This window comes from Eurytemora carolleeae, unplaced genomic scaffold (genome assembly GCF_000591075.1).
Source record: "Eurytemora carolleeae unplaced genomic scaffold, Eaff_2.0 scaffold1465, whole genome shotgun sequence".
Taxonomy (NCBI): Eukaryota; Metazoa; Arthropoda; class Copepoda; order Calanoida; family Temoridae; genus Eurytemora; species Eurytemora carolleeae.
In genome coordinates, this window is record NW_019397362.1 from 3,896 (window position 1) to 20,779 (window position 16,884).

At 32.3% G+C, this 16,884-nt stretch overlaps 1 protein-coding gene and 1 long non-coding RNA gene across 5 annotated transcripts in view; one reads left to right on the plus strand and one right to left on the minus strand.

Moving 5' to 3' along the window:
- The window catches only part of LOC111713753 (uncharacterized), a 3,675-nt gene extending 2,504 nt beyond the window's left edge, over nt 1-1,171 (plus strand). The window contains exon 5 of the mRNA XM_023488696.1: nt 1,056-1,171. Coding sequence (XP_023344464.1) covers nt 1,056-1,094 — 39 coding nt within the window. The 3' untranslated portion in view covers nt 1,095-1,171. The remainder of the gene's footprint in view (nt 1-1,055) is intronic.
- A 1,287-nt stretch (nt 1,172-2,458) lies between these two features.
- On the minus strand, nt 2,459-15,981 carry LOC111713757 (uncharacterized). Of its 4 annotated transcripts, none has more exons than XR_002767775.1 (6): nt 15,795-15,981; nt 15,111-15,138; nt 9,017-9,073; nt 8,432-8,486; nt 5,269-5,442; nt 2,459-2,707 (listed from the first exon to the last, which is right to left on the minus strand). It is a non-coding gene; the product is annotated as an uncharacterized LOC111713757 (long non-coding RNA). The 4 variants fall into 4 exon arrangements; XR_002767777.1 differs by having other exon boundaries at nt 9,017-9,081; XR_002767776.1 differs by having other exon boundaries at nt 9,017-9,094.
- Between the last annotated feature and the right edge of the window lie 903 nt (nt 15,982-16,884).

The following is a 16,884-nucleotide window of genomic DNA, read 5'->3' on the forward strand; positions in this document are numbered from 1 at the left end:
CTACAGGGTGTCCCAAAAAACATGGGAATTCAGTGACGAATTGTATATCGTCTTTGCTATGAATTAGCATTGTAATACCTAATTTCAAAAGCCATAATATTATTATGTCTGCTAGAGTTTATTTTATGAAAAGGGTAAAAGACTGTAAAGATGTGTCTATAATGCCTCTGCAAGATAAACAGTGAAAACGGACAAGTTTTCTCTGTTTGAATACTGCAATTTTCTTGTTTTACTAAGTACAACCGTAAACATAAACAAACAAAATGTAAACATAGCAGACGAAACTCTTACAGATTAAAGCTTTCTCAGTTGGTATCACTATACTAAATCAAAGAAGTATTTAAAAAGACGACATCGAATTCGTCAATAAATTCCCATGTTTTTTGGGACACCCTGTATAATAGAACTTTCATATAAAAATGTTATCTGTCTCTTTAGTATCAAACAACTTATCAAATTATGGAAGAAGACATTTTAAACTATTCACCAACTGCCATGTTTGGTGGGACACCCTGTATTTTTGCATGCATAATACATGTTTAGGGAAAATATGCATCTATTCAGGCATTATTCAAAATCTCTTACGGAATTTTTAAAAAAGTTTAAAAGTTTTAGTATCTCGAATTTACTGACGAATTTTCATATTTAATTCATACATATATCACATTCACAAATATCACAAAAAATTGGAATCTTCACACGGTTCGACGGTTTAAGATAAACTTGAAACATTCGAATTAAAACTCATTTAGGAAAATAAAGTGGTAACTGGCGAGTCAGGATAGTCGCTACAGTCGTTGTCGCAAATATCAATACAAAAAAAAGACGACTTTCTAAATTTCAATTTAGATTTATACCGAGCTTACAAACAAAAGAAGCACTCAAACATTTAAGCAAAGAGAATTTGTCAAATAAAAGCTTCTTTTTGTACTTGTATAAACTTCGAAAAATGCTTATTAGAATTCAAATCATTATTAATAAAAGTCTTCTTCATTCGATGATAAAATCGCCTTTCATTGTAGATAATACATATATAATAAAAATTATAGTTTTAGGTTCAAGGAAGTTCCTACAGTTATGAGGCACATTTCTAAGCTTTTATATGTAAAAATAATTTGTGATTTTTGAAAAACTCGAAGTAATGTTAAATATAAAATAAAAATTACACTTCTTTGATTTCATCAAACGTTGTAGAGAATGAAATCTCCGAAAGAGGATTAGAAAATCCGCAAATCAGTAGCGTTAGAGTCTGGAACCATTGAAGACCTACTCATCTTCCTTTCCTATATACACTCGTTATTTATCATGTATTTATATCTGAAGCAACAAATGAACCATGTCCAAAAACACAGCCTACTGAGTCCTGAGCTGAAAACTTTAGAATGAGATATCCTTACTCCCGACTACTTAATTAATCTGGAGATTAATAACAAGAAGAGAACAAGCGTAATTTGTATCTCGAGATTAAGAAAAAGAGTCGATTAAGCATTAATACCGAAATCCACCATTCAAAAGTTCACAGCTCTGGTCAGAAACAGTTCAAGCATTGGACTAGGATGACAATCTCAAGCATGAACATCTTGTCCACGAATTTACTCTTCCTTCATTCTACCAAACCTTAGCTACTCTTGGAGCTAATAAGCTAAACCTCAGCTACTTCTGGAGCTAACAAGCTTAACCTGAGATACTCCTGGAGTTAATAAGCTTAACCTCAGCTACTCCTGGAGCTAATAAGCTTAACCTCAACTACTTCTGGAGTTTATAAGCTTAACCTCAGCTACTCCTGGAGTTTATAAGCTTAACCTAAGCTACTCCTGGAGCTAATAAGCTTAACCTCAGCTACTTCTGGAGTTTATAAGCTTAACCTCAGCTACTCCTGGAGTTTATAAGCTTAACTTAAGCTACTCCTGGATCTGATAAGCTTAACCTCAGCTACTTCTGGAGTTTATAAGCTTAACCTCAGCTACTCCTGGAGTTTATAAGCTTAACCTAAGCTACTCCTGGAGCTAAAAAGCTAAACTTCAATTTATCCAGAAGCTAAAGAATTCCTCAAATGTCGTATTCTTCACTTTCTGGTAATGGAATGATGCAGATATTAAGTTTTTTTAATTAAATAATTATATGGAGCACTTTAACACTTCCCGCATATATTATTTATTTTCGCAAATACTAAGATTTATGTAAAATAGTATATAACACATTGAAAAATTGTCTAGACGACATTTGATAAATTCTTTCGATGTATGGATCATCATTTAGGGTTTAACTGTAAGACAAAGCAATTGGGCAGTGTACAATTCACCTAGACCCATTTCTTTTAATTGATAGTTGCTTTAATGTATTTTTCCTATTCCACAGTCTTTTGATTCTTACTGCATTATCATTTTTATTCTTGTGTATGTTCTCATTTTAAATACATCATTAATATTGTGTCCTTAATTGAAAATATTGAAAAATATTAATTTTTTACAATTTATTAAGATGAAAACAAAGCGTTGGTAGGTATGCGACTGAGAATGCATGGCACTTCATAGCTATGTAAATAATCATAAATTTATAATATGTACAATTTAACATAAAAAAATCAGATATGATAATAAAATACATAATATATTTTGTACTTTTTATCATAGTTATTCAAGAATCCAGTCTTAGAAAAGGACGACATTCAGGGACGTCTTGACAAAGCAGCAGCGTTTATTCCCTCCTAAATATTATATCTGTTATCATTATAAATTAATATTAAAATCCCTCCCCCCCCACACTTTGAAAAAAGTACAGGATGTCCCACGAAACATGCGAGTTGGTAAATAATTTGGAATGTCTTCTTCCCTACGCTATCGACTTTTTGAATTTTTTTCGTTCATTAAAATCTTTTACTAAAATATATTTTACTTTGAAATCAATTTTACTATAATATGAATACCAAAAATATTCTTTTAATTCTCTTAGGTATTAAACAACTTAAGTAATTATGAAAGAAGACATTTTAAATTATTCACCAACTGTCATGTTTCGTGGGACACCCTGTATAAATTTTGTTTTCCCATTTATGCAGGATTTGATTTTATTTCATACTCATTCTTTCAAATTTTTATCTATTCATTCTTTTCATCTAAAACTTAAATTCTTTTTCATTTGACTCACCCTGAACTAACCAGGGCAAGATGCGTTCTACTTTTTATATATATATTCGAATTCAATCGCCTTTTTGGTCTTTAATTCAACCATCTTTAAATTTTCAAAGTTGCCTGTTTTACTTTTTCATAAAAAACACAAAAGTCAATTAAAAAGTAAAAACAGCCTAAGCGAAAAAAAACCCTGTTTAATTGGTCACATTTTTTCGAAAGTTACAGCTTGCTGGGACAAAGACCGAACTGTTGAAGATGCGTTGAATACCCTGTTGTACCCTAGTGTACCCTGTTGTACCCTGGTGTATCCTGGTGTACCCTGAAAGATGGAAAAACGACAATATCTTCCTCGTGTTACTTAGATAAAGGTTTAGGGATGCATTGAACGTTTTAATTCTTTTCTGGAAAGGGTCTCTGTATATTACGTCGAGAGTGCCCTTTACAGTAATCTATCCTCGACAAAAATACTGTTTTTCAGGTTATTTCATGTTAGAAATCACAATCCATGAAATTGGTATTTCTCATAAAATGAAATATATTGAATAAAAGTTTATTTAAATTTTGATGTGAAAATAAATTAGGCTCTTTTGTAAAGTTTTGGTTTTAATACAACAAAAAATAACACAATAAAAGCTATATTGAACCCCGCCATAAGTTAAACAAAAATTGTCATTTATAAAGACATAAAATATAACTTTAAACTACTTAGGGTTGTTAATCGTTTTTGAAAACGATCGTTAAACGATCGTTTTTTGTTTCGTTTTTCAATCGTTTTCGTTTTCTGAAAAAACGATCATTTTTAAAAACGACCCGCTCGTTTTGAACTTTTAGAAAACAAAAACGATCGTTTTTGGAAATACAATCGTTGTTTAAAAAAAAAAATTACATGAATTTTTATTGAATGTTGTCTTACATGAGGTGAAACAGTTGTGGGGGAGCTAAAACTTCTTGATATTTTCTTAAAAACTACTCAATGATAAGCATAGATGCCCTTCAGGTCGGTTTCCTCTCTTCGTTAACGATCGTTAATTAAACGTTGAGTTTATTAAAAACGATCGTTTTGATAAACGATCGTTTTAAAAACGACCATTTAAAAAAAGAACTTTAAAAAAACGAACGTTTCGTTTTTGATTTTTCGTCGTCGTTTTTAACGATGAAAACGAAAAGATCTTTTTGATCGAAAACGTTGTTTTTGAAAACAATCGTCATTCGTTTTTTCTAAAAACTAATGTACTTGTTAGTTTTGAAAAATCCGAAACGAAACTAAAAACGACATTTTTTCCCGAATGTTTTTAAAAACGATACTTATCTCTATTCCCACATAGTCAAAATTTAATCTTTCTAAACAGATATTTTGTTTAATTCTTATATATCAATTATTTTTATCTTAATATCTCTGATTATTAAAGATTATGTCTCATACTAATATATAAATTATCTATCTTTTTAAAGAAAAAACATAAATAATTGGGGGGCCTAAAAGACTTGAATTTTCAAGAGTATTCACATTTTAGTATGGTTCAAACAACCCCAGAATGCTTCAAATTACCTATTGCAGAGATAAGATTAAGCGATACTATGTATTTAATGACGTTAAATTTGGTTTAATATGGTTCCACATCCACACTCCGTAGATTTTAATAGTATAATATATTACAATCAAAAGCATCGGATGAAGGGTGACACTTGACTTCACACAACGGCAGTTATCAGTCTTATTTAGGAATTGGTGGTTTGTACGACAGTTAAGTACATTTTGCAGGGTGCCCCAGTAAACAAGAAAATTTAATAACGACCTTTTTGCATTATCTTTGCGGATTTGGCTATGATGAAGACATTATTTCTTACATGTCTGTCTGTTTTGTACTTTGGAAATTGATGGAGATATTAGTAGTTTGGTTTCAGCTTCCGTTCATTAAGGCGTTGTAATTTCAATTGACCCTTCCTGTAAAATAGGCATGCCGCCGATTCACAACGGTACCCTTTCAAACTTTTTAAATCAACAAATGTGGAAAGTGTTGAATCTTGACTATTTCTTCTATTGTTTCACTACTGACGGAAATCCGGAATTCACTTTTTCAAATCAAAAACATGAATATCTCATCGATCCTTGATCATATAAAGGGTTTTATATTACCTGTAGGGCTCTAAGGGACCCCCATCCAGAGGCTAGCCCCGGAAACCTGGAGGCCCAGTAGAGGTTGGCCTCAGGGCTGTCATAAACCCCACCACTACCGAGGTCAAGCGGGACTCCGAGGACAATTGTGAATATCAAACAAACCAGCAGACATACAAACAGCAAGGATTCCATCTAGATGAAACAATCTTTATAATAATTTTTTGAGGGAACTCATGGGTGCCATGGGGGGTCACATTGGCTAAAAAATAGATTTTTTTTTAAATTTTAATTTTTCAAATTCTACGAGCAACGCAGGGCACTTCAGCTAGTTATATACAGTGATAACCAGAAAACTTTGAAATAGGAAGACGACTTTTAAACTCAAGGACCTAAACTAGTTCAAGGAGCATTAGACATAGCAATTGTACAGTGTAAATAGACCCTTTTCACTTAAATTGTGCTTTGCTAAGTTACTAGTAAAAATATTTGCTTTGTAACAACATCAAAACCATTAAGTATTGCTACAATGTCGTCTTTCTATTCCATTGTTTTCTGGTTATCACTGTATAATAAAGCTCTTTGTCAAAATCAAATTTCCAATTGAAGCCTTTTTTGTATATTTTGTAGAACTATTTCAATTTTACATTCTTCCCTTTCACATTTTTAAATCATTTAAAATATGCTTCTATCCATACTCCAGAATGTTTTTATAAAAATTACGAACATTGTATCATGCTTAGATGCACATGATTAACATAATTAACATAATTAATCAAACTGGTAAAGGTTTTTAATTTGTTCATTACTTTTTGCAGGGACTGTAGATGTAATTTAGAGTGACAAAATGACATATTTGATTCACAATGATGGCAAAATCAACGAAAATATTTAAATTTATGATTTTGTCTGTCAAAAATTATTTATTATTTATTATTTATTATATATTAAACACATGCATGCACCTAGAAGAGCGAATAAAAATGACAGAATTCCAAACGTGTTAACCTTTCCAATCGGGTTATTAGCATTTTCGTATAATATAGTTGTGGGTTGGGCTTTTCGACCCCCCCTCTTTTGACAAGTTTAACAAGTTTAGCCCGCAAACTTGATTAAGAAAGTTTTAAAAATCATAAAAATGTGCCGGAAAAATATTTCATATTCTTTTATTTTTAACCTTTACATCAAACTTGTGCATCCACTTTTGAAATCTTAGATCTGTAGCTAGCTTAAATCTGTAGCTTAAATAACAAAAAAATGTATGGACTATTTTTGATTTGTCGAAGCACCAAAGACGTCCTCAACCCAAGAACCTATGCACTCTGAAGAAATATTTTCTATTTTCTAAAGTCGGAAGTAAAATAGGAAATGGTAAAAAGATTTAACGCTTTGGAGCCTTTAAACTAAGAAAAAAAAAAAAACATGTTTAGATATTCTAACAATTAATACGAAAAGTTCAAAGGAATTCAAAGTTGCAGGCTCTAGAAAAGCAAAAATAGAACTTTGCCGATTATTGCTTTGAAACATAAAGCTAAATCGCTTTATACTTCTGAGATGAGCCTGTACAGGGCTACACAACAGTATTTAAATGAGTTGGGGCATAAATCAAAGTCGATCCCAAATTGATGCCATTTCTCAGAGCTGTCCGGGTCTGTGATGCCATTTATCATAGCTGTCCGGGTCTGTGATGCCATTTCTCATTGCTGTCCGGGTCTGTGATGCCATTTATCATAGCTGTCCGGGTCTGTGATGCCATTTCTCATGCTGTCCGGGTCTGTGATGCCATTTCTCATTGCTGTCCGGGTCTGTGATGCCATTTCTCATGCTGTCCGGGTCTGTGATGCCATTTATCATAGCCGTCCGGGTCTGTGATGCCATTTCTCATAGCTGTCCGGGTCTCTGATGCCATTTCTCATAGCCGTCCGGGTCTGTGATGCCATTTCTCATAGCTGACCGGGTCTGTGATGCCATTTCTCATAGCTGTCCGGGTCTGTGATGCCATTTCTCATAGCTGTCCGGGTGTGACATGTGGTTCAAATAGCAGGAACCTGTTGTTTCACACTCTGCACATCTGTTTGTTTATCAATAAAGTAAAACTCACAATTACAACTGGTGTCTCAATAAACGTAGGAATCGATTACAAGCTTACAGGTACCTATACAGTGAGAACCGGAGAACTCTGGAATAGGAAGACTTCATTTAAGTTATAGTTAGGTGAATTTGATGTGGTTACAGAGCTAATAGTTTTAGCAGTAGCTTGAAAATCAACTGGATATTGATGTGCCTCTTGTTCTATTGGACTATTAAAAATCATAAATTGAGTATTAAAGTTGTCTTTCTATTCCAGAGTTGTCTGGTTACCACTGTACTATAGAGTATTTATAAATATGAATTTTATCATTTTAAAACAGAACAACAGTATGCAACCAAAACAAAATCAAACAAATTCTAAATTTCAGCAGACGGAAAAAAACATTCTACTAATTACAGATTTTCTAGTGGACATTATGCCATACTAAATACAAATCATGTACAAAGACAATCTCGAAATTATCACTCTATTTTCATTTTTTTTTGCGACAATCAATACCTCAATAGTGTTCAAAACGGCTAAACCAACTGGTCCCAAATTTCCCCAGGAAAGGTTTAAGGTAAATGTTTCGAAATAGGAATACGTTGCCAAGAAAAATTGTCGATTTCAAATTTGTTTGTTTGAAAATTCATCAATGTTAACAGAAAAATCTGCAAACAGTAGTGCTAATAAATTATGGCGACTTAAAAAGCAACATTTTAAACCGTAAATTTGCATTAGAAGCCCTGAAAGCCTATGTCTTTTAAAACTGAAAGAAGATGTATTTTATCTTATCATAACAACGAAGATTTTGCATGATCACTGCAGAACAAGTTGTTTTGAATTTGATTATATGAGGAGTCTGAGGAAAAATGTGTGTTGTGAAAATTGTCCAGCTATAACAGAGTTTTTATTGGTCTAAACTATTGTTTGATTTAATGGTATTAGATAAATTAGTGACATATTTCATGTCCTAATTTGAATGTAGGTTAAAAAATATATATATTTATATTTAAGAATTGTTAATGTTTTATTCGGTTTAACTTCCTAATTAACCGTATTTTGATAATTTAGAACAGTTCAAGGAGATTATATATTATAGATCTAGTTTACCTTGATTATTATTAGAACTCGTAGTCTTATCTCTGCAAGCAACTGACTCAACTAACTATAATTAAACTTTTAAAAATTTTGGTTTTCAGATTTTAGATAAAAATAAAAAACGTTTTGGCTTTTAACGATAATTATTATTTTTGTTGTAAAATAAAATCAAGGACCATACGGCATCGACAGATGCTCAATTTTCATTTAATTGTTAAAGGGAGTGTTCAGACGTAATTTTTCATGATCTTTTTATTTAAAATAATTGAATGCCTGATTCACAACAGATCTCTGTAAGCTTTTGTTTGAGCCAAACTGAGAAAGATATTCTTTTTTTTCTCTCGTAAAATTCAGAATTCAACAAGGATAAAGATTAAAAAACACGATGATGCCTTTCTTAATGTTGTAAAGATAAAAGTGTAAAGGGTACCATTTATCGTTAATCTATTATTGGGACCGGGGTTCTCTTAAATTTTTTTTTTAAAAATCTGAACCATTTGGAATGGAATGTGGGTTAGGGCTATAGAGCTAGGTTAGATGATTAATTTTGAGAGTTGGATTGATAGAAAGTTTTTATCAACTGTAAACAACTTTCACCTGAGGGTCCTAGCTAGCAGTGTTGACGTTCTAGAGCGAGCAACTGCACAACCGTTCCTAGCAAGCTCCAAAATACAACTGAGCATTAACTGAAGCTAGATATTGATAACACAGAGTTTCAAGCGCGCGCACAACATGCATGGATTATGAATATGAACAGTTTTTGGAACAGGCATATGGTCGGGGGCGTAGGATGGGTGTCATATATTATAAAGGCAACAACGCCCCCAATTAGAGATGGGCATCTGTGTTTTGGTATTAAACATTTAAAGGTTTCACGTTAAACTAATTACATCGAAATGCATCCTGTCTGTTTTTGAACACTTTCAGTCATATTTTAATCTCTCGTTCAAAATCCGCCAAAAAATATACGCAAAAGATAAATTGTTTAAACAAAGATTTAAACTAAAGAGCTAAACAATTAAGTTAAAATAAAAAAATACGAACATCTACATATAATGGGTGACAATGGTTCTAAAGTTGAGACTTACTAGGCATTTACCCAGGATCTCTAGTTTATCGTGTTTTGGCCTCGATCCATAACAATCATTGATGTTTATCATATTCATATTTCCTAATATAAAGGGTTACCCCCAAAGGATGAGACTTCAGACACGAATGTACTAATTTAAACTGTCTGTTTCCTTAAAATTAGGATTCAGGATTCTCTGCAATTGTGAACTTTTTTATTTCTTTGAGAAATCACTAAAAAATGGCATAAAGAGACTAAATTTGGAACTGTCATAATTACAGATTTTTAGCTCGTCTTCACAGTATCATCCTTTGTGGAAAACCCTGTACAGTATAAGTTTACCTTCATTTATATATTCAAAATGATTACGAGCGCTTAAAATATATTAGGTCAATAGACCATTCCTCAATGCCGCCCGTAGACATATTAGTTTTTTTTGTCTTTCTGTAACCATTGGATTTTCAATAAAATGGGAATTCTATTTTTCTATCTAGAGAAGCGTTTAATTCTGATTTTGATGGAGAAATCACAATTAAAGCATTCGAATTTTATAATTTTAAACATGGATAGCTTTTTTAGTCTGAATTATGCAAACAAAGCTTTTATGGTACCGTCGAACATTTCACTCTTTATAAAGAGATGTCTAACGAGTCTAACCAGAAATATGTATAGAAAAAGAGAGTTTGTGGCAAAAACTCAGTTCATTCATGTTGCAAGGTTGAAACATTTCAAGAGTGCTATAGATCTTACTTCATAAAGTGCATTGCAGTAAGAATATCCCCCTAGCTTGAAACTGTGAAATATCAATAAATATCAATCGTAGATCAAAACTGTATGATATTTTATTCGATTTCTTTTAATTTTAACATAGTTTTAGATTTTTTTATATATATTTACGGTCATCTTTTTTTCGGCGAAAAATTTCAAGGATAGGATTCCTTACAACTGTACATGTATTTATTTATAAACGATTAAAGGGACTGTAGGCATAATTTCAAATGACCCTCCATTTGTGGAGTGGCGTGTCCGATTCAAAACAGGACCCTTGAAACCTTGACTTATCAAGGATGACTGGCTATCCACATGAAACGCTTGTAATTGTTAAACACTGTTTTATATACAGGGTGTCCCAATAAAAATGGGAATTCAGTGACGAATTCGATATCGTCTTTTAAAACAATTCTTTGATTTAGTATAGTGATACCTACTGAGAAAGCTGTAATCCGTAAGATTAACGTCTGCTATACTTACAATTTGTTTGTTTATGTTTTGACTGCATACGGTTGTCCTTAATTACAGTTTACAAACAGAGTAAACTTGTCCGTCTTCAGTGTTCATCTTCCGGAGACATTATAGACACGTCTTTACAGCCATTTACCGATTTCATAAAATAAACTGGCAGACATAATGATATTTATGGCTTTTAAAATTAGGTATTTCAATGCTAATTCATAACAAATATGATATCAAATTCGTCACTGAATTCCCATGTTTATTGGAACACCCTGTATGAAAAATATTAATATTCACTTTCGCAGAAAATAAATATTTATATTTGAATTTTTAAAAAACCGCATTGAACATAGAATATTCGGAATTGTCGAGGAATATCTGCAATGCTGTGCTGTGTTCAATTGTTTACTTCAGTTCACGGCAATTAGAACACCACATTTTAGAGATAAACACACCGAGTTCTCTGTCCTCGATAATCAGTCAAAGGTTTCAATGGTATCGTTGAAAATTGGGCATTTCTCCTCTTTGCGTGGAGATTTGGTGGGTCACGTAACATTACACTTACAGTCCTTTAAACTCGCATAATTAATGACTCTTACTGTATGTATGTATTATGTACAGTCCTTTAAACTTGCACAATTAATGACTTCTTCTGTATGTATTTATTATGTAAAGTCCTTTAAACTTGCATAATTAATGACTCCTACTGTATGCATGTAGTATGTACAGTCCTTTAAACTTGCACAATTAATGACTTATTCTGTATGTATGTATTATGTAAAGTCCTTTAAACTTGCATAATTAATGACTCTTACTATATGTATGTATTATGTACAGTCCTTTAAACTTGCATAATTAATGACTCCTACTGTATGCATGTAGTATGTACAGTCCTTTAAACTTGCATAATTAATGACTCTTACTGTATGCATGTAATATGTACAGTCCTTTAAACTTGCATAATTAATGACTCTTACTATATGTATGCAACATGTAAAGTCCTTTAAACTTGATAATTAATGACTCCTACTGTATGTATTTATTATGTAAAGTCCTTTAAACTTGCATAATTAATGACTCTTACTGTATGTATGTATTATGTACAGTCCTTTAAACTCGCATAATTAATGACTCCTACTGTATGTATGTAGTATGTACAGTCCTTTAAACTCGCATAATTAATGACTCTTACTGTATGTATGTAGTATGTACAGTCCTTTAAACTCGCATAATTAATGACTCTTACTGTATGTATTTATAGTATGTACAGTCCTTTAAACTTGCATAATTAATGACTCTTACTGTATGTATGTAGTATGTACAGTCCTTTAAACTCGCATAATTAATGACTCTTACTGTATGTATTTATAGTATGTACAGTCCTTTAAACTTGCATAATTAATGACTCTACTGTATGTATGTATTATGTACAGTACTTTAAACTTGCATAATTAATGACTCCTACTGTATGCATGTAGTATGTACAGTACTTTAAACTTACTTAATTAATTACTCCTACTGTATGCATGTAGTATGTACAGTCCTTTAAACTTGCATAATTAATGACTCCTACTGTATGTATGTAGTATGTACAGTCCCTTAAGCTTGCATGATTAATGACTCTTACAGTATGTATGTATTATGTACAGTCACATATGGTGAAGTCTGGTTCCGCTAAGGTAACAAAAAGTTTCAAATCTTGCTGTATAATGTTAAAATGTAAATAAAGTCATGACAGAGAACAACAACAACAACAACAAAGAATCAAAAAAATAAAGAATGTACATTCATCCGTTCATAATCTTACAGTGTTTAAAAACATCGCAATTTTTTTATCTTTTTCGTCAATTGCGAAAAACAACCGTTAACGAAAGAAAATCTTTCGTTAACGCGGTTAATAAAATTGGGATCGTTAACTATAAATGGTAACTTTTTTAAACACGAAAATTACCATTAACGCAACGGACGTTCCGTTGTTCTTACCATATAAAAATAACGACTGCCTGAAAGTTTTCTGGTTTAACAGTTGTAACTAAACGTTAAACCCCCCCATCCCACGCATCTACGTAGAATAAAGTGATTTCCTGGTTCTCAATCTCATGATGGAGCATAAAGGCCAGAATTAATTTTTTCTACAAAACTTCCATTCGGCCATTTCCTTACAATACAAAGGACAAGTTACAGGGTGTTCCAAAATAAATAAACAAGTTTATAATTTATGAAAATAGGTTTCAGAACTCGCTACATATTGAAGGGCATTTTTATACAATTTGCGTTAAAGTTAAAATGGACATAGTGTTCATACCTCTTGATTCAGGAGGGGTCCTTGTTAAACATTTAATCTTCATTAATCTTCTATATATTTATACTTTGCATGTCTGTTCATTTGTATCTAATAAACGTAAAAACGGCTGAACCGATCGGGCCCAAAATTTGTGATGCAACGGTTACGAAGAGAAAATGCTTTCCGAAAGAGTCAAAATTCAAAGTTAAAATAGAAGAAGTCCAATAGGTTTTAAATGAGGCTACAAAAAATAAGACAGCCTTACAATTTTCAACAATTTACAATATTTAGGCTTATTTTAATTACATTTTTAAATATTTCCCCGGCCAATGGGATTAAGTTTTTGCCACAAACTTTGCTTTTCTAATCCCTTATCTTTCCAGCCAGACCTTAGATATTTCGAACTTTGAATTATGCAAGATATGAAACTCAAAGTTTGAAATATCAAAAGTTTACACCATTAGGGTGCAAAGATATAAGAATTTGAAAAATTATGTTTGTTAACTTGATGTTTAAATTTGTGGGGGGGGGAGGTGGATTCCTTCCCCTCTCGAAATAGAACGCTTATGCTTCATAAGAAAATGTGAACAAAATTTTGCAAAATTAAAGATAGGGCAAATCATAGGGAATCCCCCTCCCCCCAAATAAAAAATCAGACAAAAAAAGCTCAACCATTATAGGTTGAAGCAGGTTTAAGAATATAAAAATGAAATTCATTCCAGTTACGAGATACAGAAAATATGATAAGTCCATAACAAGAAATAGGATTAAAGAATACAGGATACAGGATCTTGGATACTAAATACAAGGTACACAAGGATGGTACAGAATATGGGGCTTAGTATACAAGTAAGGGATTCCACTCAAAATATAAGCAATTTAATAGCGGCCAACTTGATCTGTAGCGAGTTGGGGAAGGCAGGTGGCAATAATCCATAACATGTTCCCTTCCGTGCCACGTTTAAGTTTTTTGTCTTCCGGCAGCCATAAGCCACAACCCATTGGTCTTACATGCCAAAACATTCGAGTGTTCCGGCAATTTTCACTTTTAAAATAGTAAATAAAGTTCATTGAAATTGCGATTTTCAAAAATCAAGCCACGTCAGGCAAAATAACTAGTGCTATCCTTTCTGCACTTTAATTGGATCAGCCTGTGCAAATGTCATGTTCATCAGTGCCCATCATTAGTCTATAGCTTGACAAAAACACAACACTCCGGCCAGAATATATTCCCCTCAATCTTCTTGTAAAAATAAAAATTAAAAATTTCGAATTGTGTAAATGGAAGAAAAGACATCATTAACTGTTAGGAATTAGTTTTAATTATTATTAAAATAACTGTCATATGTTTCAAAATCTATATACATCAAACACACTAGATTGCAACAAGTATGATGCAAAACTGGCAAAATATATCTAATATCTTCTATAGACACATTTATATTTAAGTTTTAAATTGAAATAATTATCATTCCTTTTATGTAAACTGCAAAACTTCTGTTCCCAAAAAAAATCAATCTTTCCTCTCAAATGGCTTATTTTTGAAAATGTTAAGAACAATATAAATGATGGTACCCATAACCTAAAATTTGCAATATTTAACGAAATAAATGCAAATATTTTTGTTTGGTGGAAAAACGTTACGTACAAGTTCTGGCAGTTATTGTGATTTTTCTCATCTTTTCTTGTTACTCCAAATGATTTGTCTCGGTGCCCACAATGCGTACAATGATGTGAAATATAAAGCAGTTAATCAACTGAAAACACAATTTATTGATTTTTAATAAACTTCCAAATTTTTTTAAGGCATCATATTTCGCGTAATTCGGCTGGATTTTTGAAAATAGCAATTTCAGCGCAATAAATTTTTCATTTAATCAAAATAATACCGAGTTGTTAATTTTATTTTACCAATTCGGGTATTTTCGATCACTACGATGTCCTAATATTTCTATCTAAAAATAGATTTTTTTTCGATTGTGGTTTTTCTATTTAAGTGCTGACGGATTTTTAGCAGAAGTGAGAAAAACGACGATATCTCTTTTTGTTACTTATATGAGGTTCCCGTTGTACAAATTCAGCAATTTCCAATTTTTAGAACTTACCTGCATTTTTAGAAAAATCCATTGCAATCTAAAAATATTGAAAGCAATTTGTAAGAAATTCTATTATTAACAGTTATAACGAAATGTTAATTACAAGGTTTTTTTAAAACATAATACGCAAACTAATATCACAAGAGGAGATGAATACTTGCAACGCAATTCATTAAAAGAATGATTTTCTAACATTATGAGAAAACATTATTTTTTGATAATTCTTTATCATAGGTAAAACAAAAACACAAATAAAACAATGACATGATTAATAAAGAAATGATGATCTTCAAAAATAATTGAAATTCATTATAAAAATATTCTAATTTAAACAATGTAGGAATGACATTTCAGTGACCTTTAATAAAATGTTTCTTTTTGCTTTGTTTTCCTTTAAAAAAATGTATATTTACTCAAGAATTTTAAAATAATAAGACAATAAATGCTAAAACTTTTACTTGGCATAGCGCCAAGCCAAAAGCTACATTCACTAAGCTCAATATTCCCAATGCTAACTTACAGAATTTAAAAAAGAATAGAAATTAAAATTAAAAATAAAATTAAGGAAACTGTGTCCGACAACTATAATATAAGTCTGGAGGAGAACCAGTTTAGTGGATTGTCAGATTTAAAATTCATAATTCGTTCAAAAATTAACCAAGAACATGCTACGATAGTGTGGAAACAGCTCACCTTGCTATCCTTCTCTTCGGGGAATATTCTCTGTATGGAAGGAGACCAACGGGTAGCAAACAAATAGATGGTTACATATCCCGGCAGATCTTCATTCTTTCTGTAACAGCAGAGCTTCTGGATGTTTGTCCTCTGGGGTGCACAAGACACATTGATAAAATAAGACAAGTACAGAAGTATTGTCTTAAGGCACGAAGTGATGCTCTGCTGTGGCTGGTCACACCACAGCTGTCAATCATCAGACTCCTGAATATAACAAATATCAGTAGTCTGTGTGTATTGTCGCTCCCTTTCTTTTAAAAATTGTACTTTATTATAAAATTTTGCCCCTTTCTTGAGGGGTGCCCTGTGCCGTCATTATTGTTATTGTTTTTTTTTGAATAGTCCTGTGATTTTTTCCTTCAGTGTTGGTTTTGGTGTAGAGGTTACTGGGTAACTCTGAATTGGAGGTGGTGAGGTAAGATCTATTGGAAGAGGATTAAGATGAGAAAAGTTGTACACTCTTCCTGGTACTACGTTTGAAGGATAGTTTTCTGATGTTGTGACATGTGTTGGGAGGGGACATAGTTTGTCAAAGTTAAATACTCTTGAGCTATCTACTGTTACTGGATAAAATTCTGGATAAAGTTCTGAATAAAATAGAGAATCTGTTGCGTCCGGCGTGTCAACGAAAGCTGCGTCTAGTTCAGATGGTGGAAGAAAATCATGATCTTCATCCCAGTTAAGTGATGATGCATCTGAATGATGTGAAGCAAGATCGAATACATCATCTCTTGTGTAATCAAGAGGGGATATAACTCTGTTATCTGTACTAATATTTGATCTCATATGATCTTTGTACATTTTGGTAATTTTTTCCGTGCATTTCACAGCTGCTTTTCTGGGTGTTCGATGATTTTCTGTAAACCACATTTCTTTTATTTTTGGTCTGGCTCCTGTTGCTCTTGGTGGGGTATTTATTGTCTCATTATTTGGTAGTGTTGCATCATCATTGTGAGAGGTTGATGATTCTGTATTGTGAGAGGTTGATGATTCTGTATTGTGAGAGGTAGATGATTGTGTCTGGCTGCTGGAGTTTGAAGTGTGTTGT